At 42.5% G+C, this 21,983-nt stretch overlaps 1 protein-coding gene across 1 annotated transcript in view; it reads left to right on the top strand.

Annotated features, from left to right (window-relative positions):
* Positions 1 to 349: 349 nt before the first annotated feature.
* The window catches only part of ADAM17 (ADAM metallopeptidase domain 17), a gene marked incomplete at its 5' end in the record, with an annotated part of 21,935 nt that continues 301 nt past the window's right edge, over positions 350 to 21,983 (top strand). Inside the window, 18 exons of the mRNA XM_010076464.1 lie at positions 350 to 482; positions 1,994 to 2,127; positions 3,065 to 3,153; positions 5,227 to 5,395; positions 6,192 to 6,322; positions 8,076 to 8,165; positions 9,253 to 9,366; positions 9,880 to 10,024; positions 10,542 to 10,630; positions 12,695 to 12,847; positions 13,765 to 13,964; positions 14,957 to 15,060; positions 15,687 to 15,821; positions 16,713 to 16,843; positions 18,231 to 18,309; positions 19,449 to 19,537; positions 20,207 to 20,263; positions 21,911 to 21,979. Of these exons, the coding sequence (XP_010074766.1) occupies positions 350 to 482; positions 1,994 to 2,127; positions 3,065 to 3,153; positions 5,227 to 5,395; positions 6,192 to 6,322; positions 8,076 to 8,165; positions 9,253 to 9,366; positions 9,880 to 10,024; positions 10,542 to 10,630; positions 12,695 to 12,847; positions 13,765 to 13,964; positions 14,957 to 15,060; positions 15,687 to 15,821; positions 16,713 to 16,843; positions 18,231 to 18,309; positions 19,449 to 19,537; positions 20,207 to 20,263; positions 21,911 to 21,979 (2,111 nt within the window). The remainder of the gene's footprint in view (positions 483 to 1,993; positions 2,128 to 3,064; positions 3,154 to 5,226; positions 5,396 to 6,191; positions 6,323 to 8,075; positions 8,166 to 9,252; positions 9,367 to 9,879; positions 10,025 to 10,541; positions 10,631 to 12,694; positions 12,848 to 13,764; positions 13,965 to 14,956; positions 15,061 to 15,686; positions 15,822 to 16,712; positions 16,844 to 18,230; positions 18,310 to 19,448; positions 19,538 to 20,206; positions 20,264 to 21,910; positions 21,980 to 21,983) is intronic.

The raw sequence follows: 21,983 nt of genomic DNA, 5'->3' as shown, positions 1-21,983 counted from the left end.
ATGCACTCCAGAGAAGTGGGGATGTTCTCCCCCATTTAGTTTCCAGGAGGCAGCCAGGGAGGGGATTAGCTCTGCACAGCTGTGGCAATAAAAATGATGGGTTGGTTGCTCAGAAACTGATGTGAGAAGTGAAGTAAATTTTTGTTTGCCTCTCTCAGATCGTCTCTCATCTCACACCATGATTTCTACTTGCCTACACAAAGCGCACCTTTACATAAATGTACAATAGTTACCCTAAAATTAGAGCAAACTGTGATCTTGCAGTTGAAATGGGAGGCTCTGTTTTGCTGTTTTATGTGTGCATTTGTGAAAGAGTCTCCTACAACTAAAACTGTCCTTGTTCTTCTAGACACAGTTGAGTCCATGCTTTCAGACTATGACATCCTTTCTCTGTCCAGCATCGAGCAACACTCACTCAAGAAGAGGGACCTCCAGCCTGAGACACATGTAGAGAGGCTCTTAAGTTTTTCAGCCCTGCAAAGGTAATTAAATAGTGTAATAGTGTAATATTTTCCTTCAGTTTGTGATAAATAATACACAGCTCCAAACCCAGAAGCAGTTATCTTGTTTTCTGTCATGACTAGATACTTCTTGTAAATTAGTAATCTGCATGGTTATGTGACTTAAGAGAGGCTCAGAGGAAACAGAAGAATAAGTTACATTGTACTGTTCTGTTTGCTGAAGTGGCAGTGATTTGTGATTTAAGATTTCTTTTTTTTTTTGTCTTAGCTTTAGCTTCATTTAGATTTAGATTACTTCCACTGATTGGGTTGGATCCCACTTCTGCCTCGTCTTGGCAAGATTGTCATACTTCTTGACTGTCCTCTGGTTCTTGAAAATCTCTGCCTTCAGTTTGGGGAGGGCATCTGGTGTGCTGCCCAAGAGGATTTTTTTCTTTTATAATGGAGGTTTAATCCTGTTCTTACTGACTATAAGCTTCCCATTCAATAAAACAGCTCTTTTAATAATTTTTTTTTTGCAAGATGGGAAATAGAAGTGCAAGTGAAAGGGGTAGGAGAGGTAGAAGACAGCAGGCATGAAGGTTGTAGGGATGCTGTTCTGAGTGTCAGAAGAATGCCTTACAGGTATTTCAGAGCTGAAATTGTGAATCTGAAATGGGGCAGCAGGGTGAGAATAACATTTGGTGTTAACAAGTCAATTAACTGATGTTAACAAGTAAACGTGGTTCATCTGACACCTTTGTATTCTGTGTTCTCATGTGCCTTCCCCATCTATCACCTAGAACTGTAACTGTCACACAAGTTGTTCATATTTTTTAAGTCTCTAAATGTTTGTGGGATAATTTTTAAGTAGTAAATATAAAGGTTAATGTGATCAAATCTTGTCTGGCTGTGCCTGTCTTGCACTGCCTTATGCACCTTGACATTATGGTGAAGTTGCAATACTACCAGTGATAATTACAGCATAATTGCAGAGGGGCATACCAAAAATTTTTGACCCAAAGCCCACATAAACCAAGAGCCCATGTGGCTCCATACAGGGAAAGTTCTCTACTTAATTCTTGGGATAGCCTTTAGTTATTTCTGATGCTATGTCATAAACATCTACAGAGTTCAGATTTCTGTTTATGGTCTTCTGACTGTATTATTTCAGAAAACAAGGACTTAAAGATAATTTAACTTAAAATATATTAACAAATTCTGTGGTCTGATTTTCTTTAAATATTTACTGGTAGTTGGTTTTGTTTGACTGCATGTGGAGAAAAGGTGCATCATGAGCAAACTGTGTATGTTTGGGAGGTAGGGTGCGTGTGGTTTGTTTTTGTTTGGAATTTCTGGTTTGTTTGTTGTTTTTTTTTTAATTAAACACCTTTGACACTTTAAAAATGTTTACAGTTACGAATTACACAGTAGCCTGCTTATCAGAGGTAATGCTTTCAAACTTCTTTGTGACCCTCAGTAAGATGGAGGTTGGATGTGTCTGTTGTGTGTATACTTTGCTTAAAAATAAATGGAAGTAAATTCTTTTACAGGCACTTTAAATTATACTTAACTGCAACTGCTGAACACTTTTCAGAAAAATTTCAAGCATTCATTGTGGATGGTGAAGGCAAGGAAAGGGCGTATCGTGTTCAATGGCAAGACTTTTTCACCGGACATGTTGTTGGTTAGTATGGACTAGACTGTGTGTCAGTGCAGAGAAAGCGCAGCTTTGCATGAGTATCTTGGCCAAAGTAAATGGTATCTTGTGCTCCTTTTCATCAGATATGGTTAGGATGAACAAGTAAACTTAATTCTCCTGCCTCTCAGGTTTTCTGGTTTTGTTTTTGTGGAGTTTTTGTGGTGGGTTTGGGGTTTTTTAGGTTTGGTTGGTGTTTTTGGTGGTTTTTTTGAGCTATTACTCCAAGGTTCTAAGATAGGACTCTTCTGTTTAGTTTGTCTGAACACAAAGGCATAATTTCCTCAAGCAGCAGCTTGTGATTTTTATTTTTTTTAATGATGATGATAGCTTTAATCCAGCCGGAGTGGAGGACTTGAATGTTCCTTGTCCCAGAACACAAAGTGCAGGTAGTGGTGATGCAGTGTTGCCCAGGTTGTTATATTAAATGATTTTAAGATCTTTCTTTACAGAAAAGTAATCTGCAAAGAACTGGTATTTTGCTCCATTTTAGTCTGGCACTAAAGCTTCTGCTAAATTGTTTTGATTTTTATGTTGTCTTTGTGATGTGGTGAAAGTCTTTTCCACTGGAATGCAGGCTGATGCCATGAAACTGCTATTTGATAGCAGTAAGATGCAAGCTGCTTTTGTTGGCAGACATATTCTGTGTCACATTACTAACCCTAGAGCCATCTCAATACTTTCTGCAAAATTATCAGTTAAATCTGAGTCTTGATGACTGTGACCACTGGGAAGTTAAGACTGGGGGAGGAGTAGTGCTGGTTCATTTATTTTTTTTTTCTTTAAACTGGACAGTATAGTGTTCTTCAGAGACTGAGGAAGGTTATTTGGCGTGAAGTTTAGAAGCAGTTAAAAAAAAACACAACAGCATCTGTGCATGCAAATAGAGATGAATTAATTATTTTTTTCGTCACTTATGTTAAAGGAGAGCATAATTCCAAGGTTGTGGCACATATTGGGGATGAAGATTTTACAGTGAGAATCAGTACCGATGGAGAAGAATACAATGTAGAGGTATGATTTACTGTTGAAAGCAATATTCAAACAATCAGTTCTTTTCCCTGTGGGTGTTTCTCTTTCTAGTTAGTCATATTGACACCTCTGTAGCTCAAAATAGACTTGGTGGTGTTTCTTTTGGGGTGAGTAGGGAGGAGGGAGAGAAACATGAAACCAATTTGACTTTTGCAAGTGTTGAGTTTTATTCGTGAGTGACATTCTCTGACATTTGCATGTTTTAGATACATCAGGGAGAAGGTATGTTTGAAACAGGGAGAGGTTTTAGAAACAGAAATGGGTAACGTTAGTAATTAGTAGTGATCATGTCCTCTAGAATAACTGTGCATCCTTATGAGCAGAGTTGAGGTCTGTTGAGCTTTCTAAAATTTTGGCTTTGTTATGTCTTGGAGTTTTTCCCATTCTTAGAGCTTTATTTGACAATCTGGAATTTTTCCCTGCTCCCTTGTTTCTGTTTCTCACCATTGTCATTGCTTGTGTTATTTGAAACTATTGGTTTAAAAACCCTATTCAACAAATATGTAATTAGAGACTATCCTAATGAGTTGTTCAGTGCAGTATATTCCCAGACACAAGCTGTATTCGAATGGCTGAATAACAGTAATTATGCCTGAGTGTTATACAGATATTGTAATTGTCTTCAAACCCAAGGATATGCAGAATTATTGGTAAACCTGGGAAGTCCAGTCATGTTGAAGTATGAAATTGTGATTAGAATACCCAAATCACTGTAGCTGTGTTTCATATTAAGAGCACATAGTAGCTGTTTGATTGTGATTTAAACCATTTTTGTGTTTGTAGTTGAGAATAATATAAGCATGCCTTAGTTCTCTGCACAGGCTGCCCCGTTGCTCCTCACTGACTGTGTCTGAACAGCTAAATAAGGACAGGGAACAGCATGGAGGCTCCGGCTTGCCCATGCTGCCTAGGTGTTAGCATCCATGCATCAGCTTTGCTCCTAGCCAGCCTGGGATGAGATGATGCCATGTGCAGTCAGAGATGGTGTGTGCTGGAAACCGTTATCAAAAGGCAGCATGGACAAAGTCACTCTGCCATTGCCTGTCTTTGCTTTCATGGTCCTCCTGTACCATTTGGAAAGGCTGCAGCCCTTCATATAGACCCCTGGTGCCCTCATACCTTGCCTTAGGGTGCAAGATGTGTGTCCTCAGTTTTACGCTGCGAACACACGGCTGCTGTGCCAGCACAGCCTTTGCATTTCAGGACCTTTCTGCTGTGAACTGAAAGCACAGTATGCTAAATAATAGTTGTCTGAAGTTGAAAGAGCACTGTCTAAGGGCCAGAGGAGATCCAGACCCAGGTGCTCTGCATTGTGGATGTGAGCAGTCTGTGCTACTTGGCCTTGCCCAAAGAACAGACCCTGTCTGTGTTGGTTTTGGTGGTGCTGCTGTAGCTGCTTTTGTACAGATAATAATAGGTATGTGGTGTTAAAAAAAAAAAAAAGATGGTTAGTATGCATCTGCTGTGGGAATTAGTGTCTTATGTTGGGATTTCGTTATTTTCTTGTTTTCTTTGGTTTTGGAGAAATTTCACACTTACAAGTGACTTGGGTAGCTATTGAACATTGAAGAGCCTGCCTTCTATGAAGACTCTGTTCTGCTGTGCTTAGATATTCTCTGTTATCTGCCAGCTCCTGTGCTTCTGGTCAGTACGTTTGTTAGCATAGTTTAAGCATCTCCCTGACTGTGCTGGTTTCTGTACTGTTATGGAGGGAGCAGAGGAGCATGAGATGCCTCCTCAGCTTACCTGTATTCTGGAGGGGAAGAAAAATTCTGTCTCTTCTACAGCCTTACCAGGTTGCTGCCACTGCTCTTTTGAGATGATCTGAGATTTTTGGATGCCTGTGTAGCATAAGAGTTGAATTCTGTTGGCTTTCTTGGGGATGTCATTTTTATCAGTAAGCTTATTGCTGCAGGTGAAATTGTTGTAGTCCAATGTACTTGTGTGTGTGGAGATTCAATGGTACATGCATCTAATTTTTTACTTATATAGGCTTAGTCTTTGCATTCACTGTGTTCATAAGTAATTGCATTTCTGTTGTTTTTGTGCTGTCAGCCACTGTGGAGATTTGTAGATAATGTGCAAGATGAAAGACTGCTGGTCTACAGATCTGAAGATATTAAAGATTTCTCAAGATTGCAGTCCCCCAAAGTGTGTGGTTATTTAAAACTGAACGAAGAAGAACTGTTGCCAAAAGGACTGGAAGACAGAGAGCAAAGTGAAGGTGAGTGTCCGTACCTTGGGAGAGCAGCATCTTTGAAATGAGTGCTTGAATTGTGGCTGTGTAGGCAAGTAAGATGAGAACCTGGGCAATAATGTGTGTTGCTGCATCTAGTTTAACTATTAGCTCTTTAAATTCATTGGCTGGGGGGAAAAAAGCAGCACTCTTCTTCATGCCCACTCCCCATCCAAAAAAGCCTCAACAACTGATGTTGCTCAGGGCATGTTTCTTCCTGGCTTGTTGAAAGCATATTTGGCCCTACCAGAGTGTAGGCTGAGGAAGGTATTTCATCAGGCCTAAGTAGTGTTTGTTGTGATAGCTGGCAGCAATGTAGGCAAACATTAAAACAACTGTATACTTCTGTGCACTGTGCAGCAGGACCTGTTTGTCCTCAGTGGTCATTCTGAGAATACATGTTGAGCTGTGATGGGGTTTTGGAGAGTTTTGGGTCCCTCTTTCCTCTGTCCTCAGCTGTAGCAGCAAAGATGGGGATAATGACTAGAAACAGGAGGAGTAGAGGTGGAGAGGTTTTAAGGCTGAGATGATGACCATAAAAGCTCTGTATGTAAATCCGTTGAATAGCTCAATGTCACTATTATACATTCCTTTCTTTACAATAAATTTAAGGACTGTTACAAAGACAAAATTCAATAATAATTATTAAAAAAACCCAAACATCCCCCTACTCTCCCAAAAAACTCACCCAAACTCATGCTCATGTCTTAAATAAGGATAACAGAAGCTGCAGTGGCAGTTTTGTTGAGTGTTTATTTAATTGTATTTGAAATATTTGCATTAGCAAGCATCCATCGGAGGAAAAGAGCTGTTCCAGAGAGCTCCAAAAACACGTGCAAGATGTTGGTAGTGGCAGATCATCGTTTTTTCAAATACATGGGCCGTGGGGAAGAGAGTACTACTATAAACTATTTGGTAAGTACTCTGTTACAATTAGCTGGAGCACATGGAGGAAAAAAAACAGTGATTCAGTAGTTAAAACAACATATAGCTTATACTACTTTTCTACAACATATGTATTTACATCATGACTATGTGTTTTTACCTGGAAAAGTGCTAAATCGTGCTTTAAAAATATTTTCCAATGGTGATATTGTAGTTAAATAGTATTCAAGTTTCATTTATAAGCAAATCCCTTTCCTTTACCTACTTCTTGTGGCTACGCTATTTTCTGCCTAAGAAATGTTCTTTTACCAGTCAGAGCTTTAGAATCTCCTTGATTTTGAATTCCACTGCAAATGATCCAAGCATCTTTAAAGCTGAAGCATGTTTAAAGCTCCTCTGAGGGGGGAAAGTGACTTGTATAGTGACTTGTTTTTTTCAAATTCTTCTGGGATTCTCTGTCTGGAATGATAAAATTCAAGCAGGCATGGTAAACAATTTGTTTGGTTGTACATGAGTGTTGTAGTTTAACCCGAGCAGGCAGCTCAGCCACACCCAGCTGCTTGCTCACTCCTCCTTGGTGGGATGGGTGAGAGAATCGGAAGGATAGAGGTGAGATAACTCGTGGGTTGAGATAAAAACAGTTTAATAGGTAAAGCAAAAGCTGTGCGCACAAACAAAGCAAAATAAGGAATTAATTCACTGCTTCCCATCAGCAGGCAGGTGTTCAGCCATCCTCAGGAAAGCAGGGCTCCATCACGTGTGCTGGTTACCAAGTAACCCAGCCAAAACCAGTAAAACAGTGCTGTCTACCTGACAAGTTTTTGTGAAATAGAATGCCTGCCCACAGCCTTGCAGCAGCAGTGAATAGTATGGGTTTGGGGACTTGAGATAAAAACAATTGAAACCACTTTTGGAGGCCTGTTGTTTATCCAGTCTCTTTCTGAGCCTGAATCTTTGAAATGCTAATCACTCTGTTCCACCTTTGCTGGCTTTTTGACCTTTCTGTCCCAGAAATGTTTACATACCCCAGGTAACAGAGCCTCAATTCCTGTGTTTGCAGAGATGCTGTTATCTCAGCATCTGACGTATGGCTCTTCCAGGCTAACCTACTGTTGTGCATCCAGATGTGTACTGTAAACAACACAGTGATTGGAAAAATAAAACATGAACTATTGAGGGGCTCTGAATGTCAGTTCCATTCTGAGCAAGTTTGATGGTTTATATTTGGTAGAAAGTGGTTTGTAAGAAGATGAAAACAGCTTGAAGAGGGAGGTATTGATAGAGAGCACTGAGGAGAGACTTTCTGGAACTTTGTGCTTGAACCATAATGAGGAAAATAATAGATTTTTGGCTGGGAGAGGGAAGCAAGCCTTAGGGGTGAGTTAAACTAGTTAAGCATCTGCTAAAACAAAGCAGTAAAAAGAACTCCCTCCTCTGCCCTTCCCCTCAAAGAAATGTAGAAAACTAGTGTATGAACAAAGTGTTTCCCAAGATGTCTTGTTCTTAATATTATTGCTATTCTGCTACGCAAATGAAAGTGATAAATGGGAAATTTTGTACTGCTTTTTTATGATGGAAGATTTTCAGTGATATTTGATAATAGTCTCTGGATCCAAGTGCTGGTTTTTTTGGATCAGTGAGTAAGTCTGCTATGTTATATGAGGTCCAATTTTAATTTGAAGTGAATGTTTCTAGGTTAAGTATGTTGCAGCCTCTCTGAGTGTCTTGAACTTTATTACATGAAAGCTCGAAACTAAATAAGTTGTTTTTCTTTTCTACATAGATTGAATTGATAGACAGAGTAGATGACATTTACCGAAATACTTCCTGGGACAATGGAGCCTTCAATGGGTACGGCATACAGATAGAGCAGGTATCCGCTGACCTATGCAAAGGCTTTCTGTTCTAAAGGATAAGAACATGTTTTGGATATCAAGGTTTCTGATCATTTTATCTGGATTAGGGCTATAATAATCAAAATTTACCGTATTAACTTCTGCCAGGAGCATGCTGAAATAGCATCTTGCCAGAGGTGGTGTTAATGATTTGACACAGCAAGCCCATTTTCAGTTCCTTGCAGTTTTTGAGGCGGAAGTTTTCAAGGAGAATTTTTCTGTATTTAACCTCAATTCAAAGGTGCTTTTTTTTTTCCAGAATATGAGCAATTCTTGTTTATGTCAGTTATACTCTTATGCATGTATTTAATGTGTGTGTTTATGACTAATGTTTAGCTTACAAAGCATGAGTGGGCCCCAAACACAGATGGAAAAAACCACAAATCCTGCCTGAAGAGCTTTAATAACCCACCTTAGACATAATGATATCATAGTGTAAAGGCTGTTGTAGAGTAGACGTAGGGGATGTAATGACTACGGTTTATATGATGGCTCCTGAAAATTCGTGCACAGAAATCTGGAAAAGGGCATTAAAAGAACAGGAATCCTTTGGCTCAGTACTGCAAGAGCTGTGATGTGGAATATCGGGGACTCATGGTACAGGCTAGCTGCCCCTTTTCTGGGAAAAGGTCTGCAGGAACAAGGAAGGAGAGTTAATTTGTCATTTAAGAGCATGATGCACTAATTCTAGGTTACTGGGAAAGTAGCAATCCTTTAAAATTTATTTTGGTTAGCTAGAATTCTGAAATGGTATGGGGTTATTTATACTAGATGTAAATCCTGGTTGGATATGGCTGGTCTTTTTTGATAGAAGAAGATGCATCTGAAAGCAGAATGTTACAGTGCAATCAGTTGATGTTGCTCTATAAAATGGCTCGTGTAGCATGATGTAGTCAGTGTATCTTAAATAGCAGAGGCTGTAAAGTTAATATTGGAACCACGCTGAGTCTGAATTTTTCTTCTTGCAGATCTATTGAGACATTTAAGATTACATTGAAAGCTTTTCTGTAGCTGTAAAATTGATCAAAATTCCTCTACATTGTTGTTGCCCTTTTTGAAATGTAGATTATTATCCACAATGAGCCAAATCTTGTAAAACCTGGAGAAAAGCATTACAATATGGCAAAAAGTTACCCAGATGATAAGAAAGATGCCTGGGATGTGAAAATGCTGCTAGAGGTATGTTGTAACCCATGAAAAATTGTGTCACTTAAAGAGAATTACTCATTCATACAGTTGCTCTGTAGTAACAGATGAAACTCATCTACTTCCTTTGCATGACATGTAGATGTTACACAAAGTCAAACTAGCTGATGTTCTCCGTAGCCTGTGGTAAAGGGCTCCATTGCATAATTATGGAGCACACACCAATTAGAATTATTAATATGTGGCTTGTGTCAGAAGGGCAGTCCTGACATGTCTGGCCCTGAGACTGGCTGCCTTGTGACCTTCATCAAATTATTGCACTTAGTTTTCCCCTCTCTGTGAAAAGGGGAAATGAACAGACAAATTATGTAAATTAATGCGTACAGTGTACTTGGGTATTCATTTAATTTCCTACAGCTCTGTAGGACAGCTAAACAGCTGCTTTTTTCTGACTTAACCAGACCTAGAAGATAGGTGTTCTTATCTGTAGACTTTTAATATGCACTTTGTCTTACAAAGATTTGACTTCTTTTTTTTTCTTTAAAGCAATTTAGCTTTGATATTGCTGAGAAAGCAGCTCACGTGTGCCTTGCTCATCTCTTCACGTATCAAGATTTTGACATGGGAACGCTTGGACTGGCTTATGTTGGCTCTCCCAGACCTAACAGCCATGGTGGCATTTGTCCTAAAGGCAAGGCTTCTTTTTCTTTTGTCCCAGTGGTGGGTTGAAAGCTAGTTTCTGTTATTTGTGTTTAATCCTCTTCTCCAACTTTCATGGAGCATGGTATGTTAATTGTCAGACTCTAGTTGTTGGTTTTTGGATAAAATAGATGGCCATTTTCTTGGCTGGAGAAGGAAAAAGAAGGGAGGGAAGAATAAAAGTCATTAAGCTGGTGTGAACAAGCTGGCTAGAACAAACCCTAGACCAAGGGCTGCTTTGTGTGGGTGCATTTTGCAGTGCTTCTGGAATGGCAGATGCTGTTGTCTTGGAAATTTCTTACATTTTGCCATTTACCGCAATGCATAAGCTGTTTGTGCTGTGCTTGAAAGATTCCCCACTCCAAAAACTGGCAAGAGTTAGGGTCTCACTGATGAGCCTGTGAGAACAGTAAAGCTGTTCATTTCCCCAAACAAGGATCCCTCTCTCCTCCAAAAAACCCTGAAAGCCAAGAAAAAAAATTTAGCTTGTTTCTTTCTCACTTTTATAGCTTATTATAGTCAAATTGCTAAGAAGGACATCTATCTGAATAGTGGCTTAACCAGCACCAAGAACTATGGGAAGACCATCCTCACAAAGGTAGGAGAGTATCCTCCTCTGCAGAGCATGTGTGTGTTGGTGATGTGTGCCATGGGATTGTGACAAGCTTCCTCGCTCTCTCAGAGACAAGCTGCTGGCTTTCTGATTGAGGCAGATCCCTGGGGTCAAGGATGTAGGTCACAAAACCAAAATCATTGGTTTTGTTCTTGCTGACAAGGGAAGACAGAACTGAATGGAATTGAAGATTGAATTCACTGCAGAACAAGAATGAGGAAATGTAGCCAGTGTCTAATAGGAGCTGTAGTTGTTCAGATATAAACAGAGTTTTGATATCTAAAGATGAATTTAAATGTGTTTTGCTTTAAAAAAAAAAAGAAGCAAAAACCCAATGAACAAACCAAAACCAAACCCTCAAACAGAGCAAGCAGTATTATACAATACATAGCCTTACAGTAAGAACAAATTAGTCTGCTGACTCAGATAAGGAAAAACTTACATGTTTGCTATTCTGTACACCCACAACATGCAGATGGACGATTGTATCCACTTGGTCTGTTCCAGTTGCAAGGTAAAGCAATGAAAGTAGTGCAGGGAGAGTGGGAAGTTTAGTTTGGGCCTTTTAGTGAAATTCCTCTACCTGATTTTTGTATGTGTCCTGAACAAGTAGAGCAGAGAACAGTGTAATAGACAGGGCTTATTAGCGCTAATACTAAGCCTAATATAAATTGATGCTGTCTGGATTTTTGTTTTTTCATACTTCATAAGACAGTAAATACATAAAGGCCTGAATATGAGCTTTGTCTCACTTGTAAAGATACCAGAGCAGTGCCTGTGTTTGCATCTACCAAATCTTTGCAGTTGAGCATATTTCTCTTTTGCTGACTTCTGCTGACTTCTCAGCTGTGCTTTTCTGTAGCCTGATTATAAAGGGAATTCATAATTGATGTGTGGGCTAAAACTTGGCACGGAAGCTGTCAAGAAGCTAGGACGAAGAAGACAGTGAAGCTTTGTGTGAGAGGGATGTTGACAAAGAGCTCTAGCCGTTGCCGTGCTATTTGCATTTGTTGTTCAATCTCCAAGCTGGAGTTCTGCCTTGGATTACAAAGGCTATTGAGTTTGCTGTCTTCCCAGTGGCAGGCACAAGCTTGCGATGAGCTGGTGGGAGCATTACGGATTGGTTTCACAGGGAAAGTGCTGCATGGTGTCCACTTGGGTTTAAAAAAAAAAGAAAAAACCTGCTTAAAACCCTTCCCGAAATTAAATGCAATGAAGCACAGGAGTGATCTCTGGGCAACTCCCCTGTCTCTGGCTCTCACATTACCTGTGCTTACACTGGTACTGGTGCTGCTGATTGCAGTGCTTTGCCCTTCCTGTGCCTGCACAGCAGCAGCAATGACGGTTAGCTCTTCAAACTTGCTTCTCTCCCTCGTGGTTAACTTTTATTTCTGTGCTAGTTTTATTTGTGGTTGTCACCTTGTGAGCTTGATACTGTCAAGGCACTGCAGGAAGGCAGTGAGGCAGAGATGGTTTGGGATCCTCAGCAAAGGGAGTCCTGTCTGGCATAAATGATGTTGGAAATCCATCCCTGTTGGGCCACATTTGTAGATGGCTTTCCCAGTCATCATGCAATAGAAGAGCTTATTCAGCACTCCTCATGTCATCATCCATTTAGAAGAAAAGATTCTAATGGCAAGATACGTTAAACAAGAGATCAAGAGATTGACTAATCGTAGTAGCTGGTGTTTGTTTGTATTGGTTTTTTGTTTCAACTTCTTATGCCTTCCAGCTATTTAAAAGCCAATTTTGGTTTTTTAAGTAACTGCATTGCATTGAAAATTAGATCAATCAGTATTCTAGGACAGCATTTTGCCTTTAACAGTGGGTTAGTATTCAAACCTAGTGCTGGAACTTGCCTTTGGAAATGCGCCGTAATTTTACTTGTCTTTAGTTGCCTGTGTCAGGAAAAAAAAATGTTCACAGGGAAATAATTTTCTATCTCAATGTATCTTAGAATTGCTGGTGGCCTGGAAGTAGCTGAGATCTTCTGTCGTGTCCTGCTCAGACTAATTTTTTTCAGCGTTGCTTTTTTCATGTTCAAAAAAGGAGGCTGACCTGGTTACGACGCATGAACTCGGACATAACTTTGGAGCAGAGCATGATCCTGATAGTCTACCCGAATGTGCTCCCACTGAAGACCAGGGAGGGAAATACGTTATGTATCCAATTGCTGTCAGTGGAGATCATGAAAACAATAAGGTACAGTTGCACAATTTTGCTTCCACGTACAAGTTTATGTTGTGGTCAATGACCCTTTGCATGGAAAGTCCATTTAGTTAATGATTCCTGTAGCTTGAAACCATCAGGAATGCAATGGATTAGCCGTAAGAAGAAAACATGCTTGCATGCCATTGGGTTCTCTGCAAGATATTCTCATTTTTGGATTCCAAGTTTCACTGGAGTTCATAGCATGCCCAGGTGCTTTTTTTAATTAGTTGTCTGTAATTAGCTGTGGCTGCATTCTCCTAAAAGCAAATCATCAGCAGAAGTCAAATACAGGACCTTCAGTACCAAATAGCATTTGGGTGGTCCATAGCTATTATTGTTGGAGAGAGACTGCCAGATGCCACAGCCATGATGCTCACCGGTCTCAGAAGCTTGCACTGACAGTGTGGACTTGGCATTGTGCCTGTTCTGCAGATGAGAAACCGAGATTATCGAGGGAGTGATTAGTCGGCAGTCTAGTCTGACTTGTTGTGGTTCACCTCTAGCCCTGCTGCCGAGAGGCAGCGCCGTCTCTCCCTGTTGCTACAACTTTGCAGCCCTTCCTGGGGGTGGTTGCTAGTGGTCCTGAAGCTGTGGGAGAGCTGGAGTTGGCTTTCTGACACCGAGCCAGACTGCGTGTGGGTGTCCCTGCATTGTAGGTGGGTGCTGGCCTCTTCTCTAAAGTAACAAGTGATAGGACAAGAGGAAACGGCCTCTATGATTCTCAATTTTCTTTACGAACCCAACCATTACTTTCCCATCTTAAAATCTTTCCAAGGTATCAAACTGGCAGTGTAGAGGGAATCACTACTTTCTGAGACACCAGAATTTAGGAGGGTCTTTGATGCCACTTGTTAACAGAAAGGTGCATTCACTCATCAGTGCTGCTCTTCCTCCTTGTGACTCTCTAGATGTTCTCAAGCTGCAGCAAAAAATCCATCCATAGGACCATAGAGATCAAGGCCCAGGAGTGCTTCAAAGAGCGCAACAACAAAGTGTGTGGGAACTCCAGGGTGGATGAAGGGGAGGAATGCGATCCTGGCCTCTTGTACCAACAGGCTGATCCCTGCTGCTCTGCAGAGTGTAAACTGAAAGATGGTGCCAAGTGCAGGTAAGGGGAAATAAGCTGCAACTTCTCTTAACATGGAAGAGAACGATGGCCTGGGCTGAAAGCTGAAGCCACCTGCAGTGTCACAGACCTGTTTGCTGGCTTTAAGGCTAAATGTGTGAGCTGAAGACAATAAAAGATTCCCGAAAGGCTGCTGTGTGCATGCATTGTTTGCATACATTAATTTTTATAGCATTCTGTTACTTTTCTGAGAAGTGCTAAGAGCTACATCTGTGAAGATTATTATTATTAAGCAAACTCAGGTATTAAAAAATTAATCTTAAAAATTTATTGTGCAAACTTCCTGTGCAAATACAATTTTTGCTGGCATTGCAAGGCAGCTTGAAACTGGGGTCACATGCTGGTGTTTTCAAAACTGCTGCAAAATGTGCTTCAGCAGACAACACAGGGACTGCACTGAATAAGTCCTCTTCCTGCTCTTCTTGCTCTTTGGGGTGTTTGTGGCCCTGCTGCAATGCAATATCCAATCTAGTTTTTTGAGAGTTCAGCTCTGCACCATGTAACAGTAAAGGAGCCATGCAACTGGCAAGAAATTCCCTCAACTTTAATGAGCGTGTCTGTATTACAGGCCTTCTTGCATTAGGTGTGAAATAGAGAGTAGTAAACCTTCAGGCCAGACAGGGGAAAAATGCAGGGGGAAGAAAAAAATGGAAGATCTTGTCCAAAGTTGCACAGCAAGTGACAAGTGGATCCAAGTGCCTTGAATAAATTTAAGGATCTCTGTGTTATCTGTCAATATATTGTACTTTCTACATGCTTTTACCTTTGGTAAATGAAGAGTGAGTGGTTGTGTAGAAATGTAGTCGTGGGAGGGGGCAGAGAGGGCAAGGGTTTTGAATCAGTGAGTCAATCTCCAAGAAGTAGGTGGTGTTTTTTTTTTCCTAAACATCCTTTTTCCCTGGCTTTGTCATGCTCGTACTTCTTTTAAAAAAAATTGCTTGACATTTCTTCCTTTCATTTTGATCTTTCCACAGTGATCGGAACAGTCCCTGCTGTAAAGGCTGCCAGTTTGAAAGTGCACAGAAGAAATGCCAAGAAGCCATAAATGCCACTTGTAAAGGAGAGTCTTTTTGCACTGGTAAGACATGGATCTGCCCCCTTTACGTCAGCTAGCCAAGCGCTCCAGGCACAGTGTCCTGTTCGATCTGCTTTCAAACTAGTGCCCTTTATTCATCCGGTACATGTAATTTTAGAGACCAGTTAAGTATCACAAAATTGCCCTATAATGATTTCATTGTAGCTCAGGAGTCACTTGGTGATTTACTGCCCAGAAGAAACATGAAAAATTTTAATTTTTCTTTTTTTTTCCTCCCTTCTTTCCTTCTCTTGAAAAAAGAAAAAGCAAATCAGGGTGTGTCACTGGGAGGGGACAGGAATGAGCTGAATCTTGCCATAGAAGTGGTGGAATTACTGCAACTCTGTTTCACTTCCCCACTTGTTTACTTCCTCCTCATAATCTCTCCTGGAGGCAAGGAGTCACATCAGAGCTGCTGATGGTGCCCGAGTTGTTGAAAGCCTCCAGAGCTTCTGCTGCCTCTCGGGGAGCTGGCAGGCAGCCTACAGATGAAAGCCAAGGACAAGCTATTGGGGTTCCCCCCGGGATGAGTCTGGATTTCCTTTATTATCCTTTTTTCTTCTGCACACTTAGCTGCTCTGCTGTTTACTCTAACACAGTCCTTCCACCCTGTCGACCCCCATCTGCAGGGAACAGCAGCGAGTGCCCCCCTCCAGGGAATGCTCCCGATGACACCGTCTGCGTGGACATGGGGAAGTGCAAGGATGGGGAGTGCGTCCCTTTTTGCGAGAGGGAGAAGAACCTCCGGTCGTGTGCATGCAATGGTGGGTGACATGGGACTGACCTCAAAGGCATGTTTCAGCTCTGCTCCTCGGAGAGGGCCGGCCTCACTGTAGGATTGCCTGTGGAGGGCAGAGATTCTGGTTTCTGAAAAAGTTTAAACCGTTGTTTTTTCAGGGCTAGTGTTTTCTGTTTGGAAAAGGAATGCAAATGTCCTCTGGTGGTCTGGGTTTGAAGATATTAAGATGAGACTTCTGGTCTGGCACCCAGAAAAAGGAAAGGGCACTCTCCCCTTCCTCCTCTGCCACAGGCAACAGAGCAGGCATCTGGCAGAGGAACAGTGGCCTCCAACAAGTGGTTAAAGAAAGATTTCTAAGAGGTTAAAGTGCCTTGAGAACACAGGATCCCTCAGTCTGGTCCCGTGCTACTGCAAACCTGCCTGTTACATGCTTCTGTCAGTAAGCTTTACTGTTTGCTTGGTCTCCATCTCAGCTCTTGAATCTGGTAAAGCAGCTGGGAGCAGGAGGAGCGCTTCACGGCGCAGTGCAGGGAAGTGCTGTGAGCCTTACTGAGATGGAGGGTGTAGCCAAGGAGAAGGGTGCCTAGAGGACCCAAGTCCAAGAAGTATTTAAATTGGTGTCTTGGACATGTTTGGTACCTCTTCACCTGCCTGTTAATTCCTGCAGAGTTGCAGTATCAGTTCGGAGAGCTTGGTCCTACTGTGTCCCCTAAGATGTTGCACAGGGCATCTGTTTGACTTTCAGGCTTGATCATCAGCGCCTGAAACCGGGCAACTTGCACAGTCCTGCCGTCCCCATGGGAAAGCTGGGCAGGAATACAGTCAGCTGGGGACATGCTGGGTTATGCATTTGCTGGTTTTGGGTTGCAAGTGACTCTTAGTGCTGCTGAGGAATGAGTTTGTTGCTTTATTACAGAAACGGATAATTCCTGCAAGGTGTGCTGCCGGGACGAGCAGGATAGGTGCATACCGTATGTCGATGCTAATGACCAGTTCCTGTTCCTGCGCAAGGGGAAGCCGTGCACTGTGGGCTTCTGTGATACAAATGTAAGTTTTCCCAGATGTCAGAGTGCTGCATGCTTGGCTTCTGTGGCTGGGTGTTTGAGTCCTCTGTGACGAGGACTGTGCTGGTAAAGACAAGCCAAAACTTGATGTGCTGCTGAGCGAGGTGATTCTGTATGTAAGTACCTCTCCACAGGGTAAATATTAAAGAGCATCTGAGGCTGCAGATGGAAGTTAGTTCTGCAGAGACCTTTGCAAGGTGAAGCTGTTACCTTCTGCTGTTGCTTAGTGCCCCTTTTGCTGCTCGCTGGCTGGCAGTTTGTGTGAAGGAGGTGAATGAGTGCTGCCATAAGCTTGCCTGGGTTTGCAGTGCTTGCAATTTCAGCTGTTCACATTACCACAATTAATTTTGACTAAAATAATTCAGGTCAGGGAGCAATCACATTAAAATCCATCTGAAGGGGGCTATGGCAGGGAGACTGGTGGGTTGCGGACCCTCAGTGACTGTTTCTGTGGTACAGCTGCATGGACACACGCATCACCTGCAGACCCCAATGGTTGAAGCTAAACTGGGTGTTCGCAGAAGTGAATTTGGGAGGGCATGCCCCAGCCGTTCCTCTGTCAGAAGGCTCTGGGGAGACCCTATAGCAGCCTTCCAGTACTTACTGTGGGCCTACAGGAAAGATGGGGGGGGCACTCTTTATCAGAGAGTGGAGTGACAGGATGAGGGGTAACAGTTTTAAGCTGAAAGAGGGCAGATTTAGATTACATATTAGGAATAAATTTTTTCCTGTGAGGGTGGTGAGGCACTGGAACAGGTTGCCCAGGGAAGCTGTGGATGCCCCATCCCTGGAGGTGTTCAAGGCCAGGCTGGATGAGGCTTTGAGCAACCTGGGCTAGTGGAGGGTGTCCCTGCCCATGGCAGGGGGGTTGGAACCAGATGATCTTGAAGGTTCCTTCCAACCCAAACCATTCTGTGATTCTACATGATTCTATGATCTACTGTGTTAAACCAGCACAGTCAGATCGGGGAGTCTCTCTCTGTAACACTTGGCTTATGAGAGCTGCAGCCTTCTTGGTGGGTAATGGGAACTGAGCTTTCCTGTGTTTAAACCTCTCCAGAAACTTCAGTTTTATGTGCCCTAAGAGGGGGTGAGGGTGGGGCAGTTTTAGCATGTTTCAAACATTAAAACTTTATCTGTTCCAGGCAGCAATAGAATTTAAACTGTTTTGCCAAAAATAAAGGCAGTAAAAATGAACTGCTGCTACTGGGCACGAGTGTCAACCTATATTCAGAATGTGAGTCAAGTGCTGCTGTGTCTGTAGTTTTGATTTCATTACTGTCTTTGTATCTTCTTCGCTTTCCAAGAAGGCAGTAGTTAGTGCTTTGATAGTATATGATTATTTTGTAAATAAGAGTTTACTTTTGCAGGGCAAATGCGAGAAGCAAGTACAGGATGTGATTGAACGATTTTGGGATTTCATAGACCAACTCAGCATCAACACTTTTGGTAAGATATGTAACCATATCTGTTGGGGTTTTTCTGGTTTGTGACATGAACCTCTGAAGCCTCGGAGGGAGTTAGCTGTCTGGTTTTATTCACCTGTATGCAAGGGTAGCTAGGAGCTATGATTCTGATATTTATAAATATATTTTTGCCTAGTTTGACAATATTGATCTTGCCTTTTAAACCTGAAAGGATGGGGGATCATTTTGTGTTTTTCCCCTCCATTATTTTCTAGGCATCTTCCAAGCTTGTAAAGGAGATGATAGCTTCTTGTCTGAATACCAAGAAGTAGGTCAATTAGAGAAAAGGAAGTAACAGTCTTTTTAGAGGTCAGCTAGATTTGGCGTAGTATCCAGTGGGCCTCTCAGTGGGATTTAAATGTCAACAGACTGGGAAGGGAAAACTTTATTTCTTGTTTAAGAAGACCACTGAGGTCATGTACCTCAAGTTGTGTGCCTGTACTGAGTCACTGCCCAGAGACTGGGCGTGGGCTTCCGTGATCTTGGTCCCCACTGTGCAGTCCAAGCAGTGTAACCCCCTGGTATCTCACTCTATGTTACTGGAACCATACAAAACCCATTAATAAGCCGGTGCTGTGTAATGACTGGGTAACTCCACATGCTCCCAAGTAATGCTGTGCCTACACAGTGTAATTATCTGCGTTTGGGGATTTCAATCTTTAGTTCTAGGGTCAAAAAATTGTTTCTTAGGTAATTGTTAAAGCTATATATTCAGGTAGAGGCAGTTTTTGTATCTTTGATGTTCAGATGTTTTGTTTGTGGATGCAGGTAGTTATCACTTGCCTGTAAAATCAGAATTTGGTAACAGAGTTGCAGTGTGTCTTGTATAATTGAGAGGGGCAGCTTGGCTAATGCCATATAGCCTGTTCCCAATCAGCCCATGTTAAATGTTACAGCCTGTCAACATTTCTCATCAGAGAAGAACAAAGGAAAAAACTGTTATTGTTAACATATCAAATACAATTTTCTAAAATGGTATAATGTCTTTTGTCTTTGCCTGTACTTCTGTGAGCAATTCTGTGGCTTAGCTGGCATGAGCAGTGGCTGCAGAATGGGGATAGATGTGTATGTTCATCAAACAGTATTTGGTAGGTAACTAACAGATGTGAACTGATTTCACAGGGAAGTTCCTGGCAGATAATATAGTGGGCTCTGTGCTTGTCTTCTCCTTACTTTTTTGGATTCCTCTCAGCATCCTTGTGCATTGTGTGGTAAGTAAGCTGTATTTGAGATGACTGCTCTGTTGGATTGAGCTGTAAGAGAACACCCTTCATATATGAATGGCAGATGTCTGTGGGAGAAAGCAATGGGAAGATTTTAGCAAACCCCAGGGGGGAATCCAGCATATGGAAGACTTACTGCTCCTTCAGTGGGCAAAACTCCCGCTAAATGCTGCTGGGGTCTGGCAGACCTGGTGCTCCCATGACTGTTCCCTGGAGCCTTTCCCATTCTTTCCTTGCCAGATTTTCTTCCTCTGCCTCTCAAGTTCTACCCAAGTATAATTTTGGTAACGTCAATTAGAGTCAAAGTTTTCTAAGCCCCTGCTAAGAAATAAGACACCCACATTTTGTGGGGAGACCCAGAGCCACAAGTGGTCTTGGTTGAGTTGATGGGTAAGGAGAGAGAGCTCGCAGCTACTGAGCGTATGGGCATGTGGTGTGATGGTGATAGCAGTGTGGGGTTAGAGCAGAGAGCTGCTGCCCCCACAAGCACTCCTGGGATGGATGGGAAGGCATTGGGAGGAAGGGGAAGGGAAAAGAGCCCCATGCACTGCTGTATCCCTGCAAGGAAACAGGGACAGGGACCTTGCAATTGGGAAACTAACTTTCTTACTTTGTGTGTGTGTGTGGTTTGGTTTGCTTTTGTTTGTTTTTCAATAGGACAAGAAATTGGACAAACAGTACGAGGAGAACACAAAGTCCCTGTTTTGCCCCAGTGTAAGTTGCTGTCTCAGTATGAATTGGCAGAAAGCTATCCAATGTGTATTAGAAAATCTGAACCTAAGGTGGGTGCAGAGTATTTATCCAAGAAGTGATAATAGACTTGCAGCCCTGTGCCTCACGCTGCAGATGGATGAATCGGTTTGAGGGGAAACTGTTTTCTTGAACAAGCCTGTGTTCAACATATCAAGTACTGCAGCTTGGTGGCATCACATTCTTCCTTCCTGTAAGAGCTGTGCCTTGACCTTTTTGACAAAGCAGCAGTCTCGTAGCTGCCACAGCTCCTGAGACAGGAAGCTGCTCTGATCTGCAGAGCACTCCTTCATGCAGTAGGCGCCTGTGTACAGGGTCCCCTTGGCATGGGTCATTCGGCACCTTTAGCCACAGAGCACTTGTTCCAGCCAAGTGGTGTCAATGAAGGAGGAGGCTCAGGAGGGCAACGCAGCTGAAAAATCTCTGGAAGATGTGTTGTCTTTGCAGAATGGTTGTTTGCAGGAGTCAGCTTCTAGTGGCCAGATGTGCTACAGCCTTGCAGTTGCTTATGGGGGAGCTGGCGTCAGGGTGCACAGACTTGTCAGTGACACTTCTCACCTTGTAGATACCGAGTTGGGAGAGGAGAAGGGCAAAAAAGTGCCTAGATAAATTTTAATTACAGTCCAGCACAGGGCACCTTCTGACATAGATTTTTGGGCGTCTTTTGTCCAGTGCTTTCATGGCCCAATTCTTATTAATAGCTGAAACATGCAGTTATGGAAATGTTTCGTAACAGGAGAGGGGGAAAAAAAAACCTTGCAGAGCTCCTGTACAGCCACTGGGGGAAGCACACTGGAGTCAGAGACCAGGGTGACAGATTGCCATCTGCTCTGATGTAACTGAAGGTCATCTTAGTTCGAGTCTCCCATAGCTGGTCTTGAATGCCATAAGAAAGTCACCTTAGAGCTTTATACCTGAATTCAATCAAGAAAATTCTAGAAGGAGCTGTAGCAATAGAGCATGGGTATAATTAATGGGTTCCTTGCACCGGCAGCAGGTTTAACAAATGAATCTCATGTCTTTTGGATCTGCTGAGGATTGAGCGGTTGGGAAATGCAGTACTGCTAGCAGGTAAACAGCTCTTGGTGTCACCTGGCTTGACCCTGCGTTGCCAGCCTTTGGTTTTGACTAAGCAGTGCTGGGCCCCAGGGAGGTGGGGCTGAGCTGTCAGCTCTGTCCCAGTGAGGTTGTCACCCATGGTGCTTTATATGGAGGAGGAACAAGCAGAGATAAAAGGGCCTTTCTGCCTTCAGTGCTTAGCATAGCTTCTTCAGGGAAAAAAACAACACAACAAATTACTTTTGCTGGATGTTCTCTTGCTCTTAAGTAACTGTAAATCTACTGTAAAATCCAAGATCGAATTCCTTTTCCAATGCGGTGCAGTGGGTTCAGCCCAGCTGGCACAGGGTGGCCTCTGGCAGCATGAGGGCAGTCAGCACATCTCTGCTGGGAGGGAGGGGAGGAAGCAGGAGCCTTCACACTGCTCTGACAAGTGCGGGTGCTCCTCAGAAGGTGCTGATTGCCTGTTCCTCTTGCAAACAGTGCAAAAACTGAACCCTGGACTAGATCCTGGCTGCTTTTCCCAGTGATGTGGCTGCTTGTGTCTTGCAGAACGTGGAGATGCTCAGCAGCCTGGACTCTGCCTCTGTTCGAATCATCAAGCCCTTCCCTGCAGCACAGTCGA

Source organism: Pterocles gutturalis, unplaced genomic scaffold (genome assembly GCF_000699245.1).
Source record: "Pterocles gutturalis isolate BGI_N339 unplaced genomic scaffold, ASM69924v1 scaffold32758, whole genome shotgun sequence".
NCBI classification, from domain to species: Eukaryota; Metazoa; Chordata; class Aves; order Pterocliformes; family Pteroclidae; genus Pterocles; species Pterocles gutturalis.
This window is presented reverse-complemented; position numbering and strand designations above follow the sequence as displayed.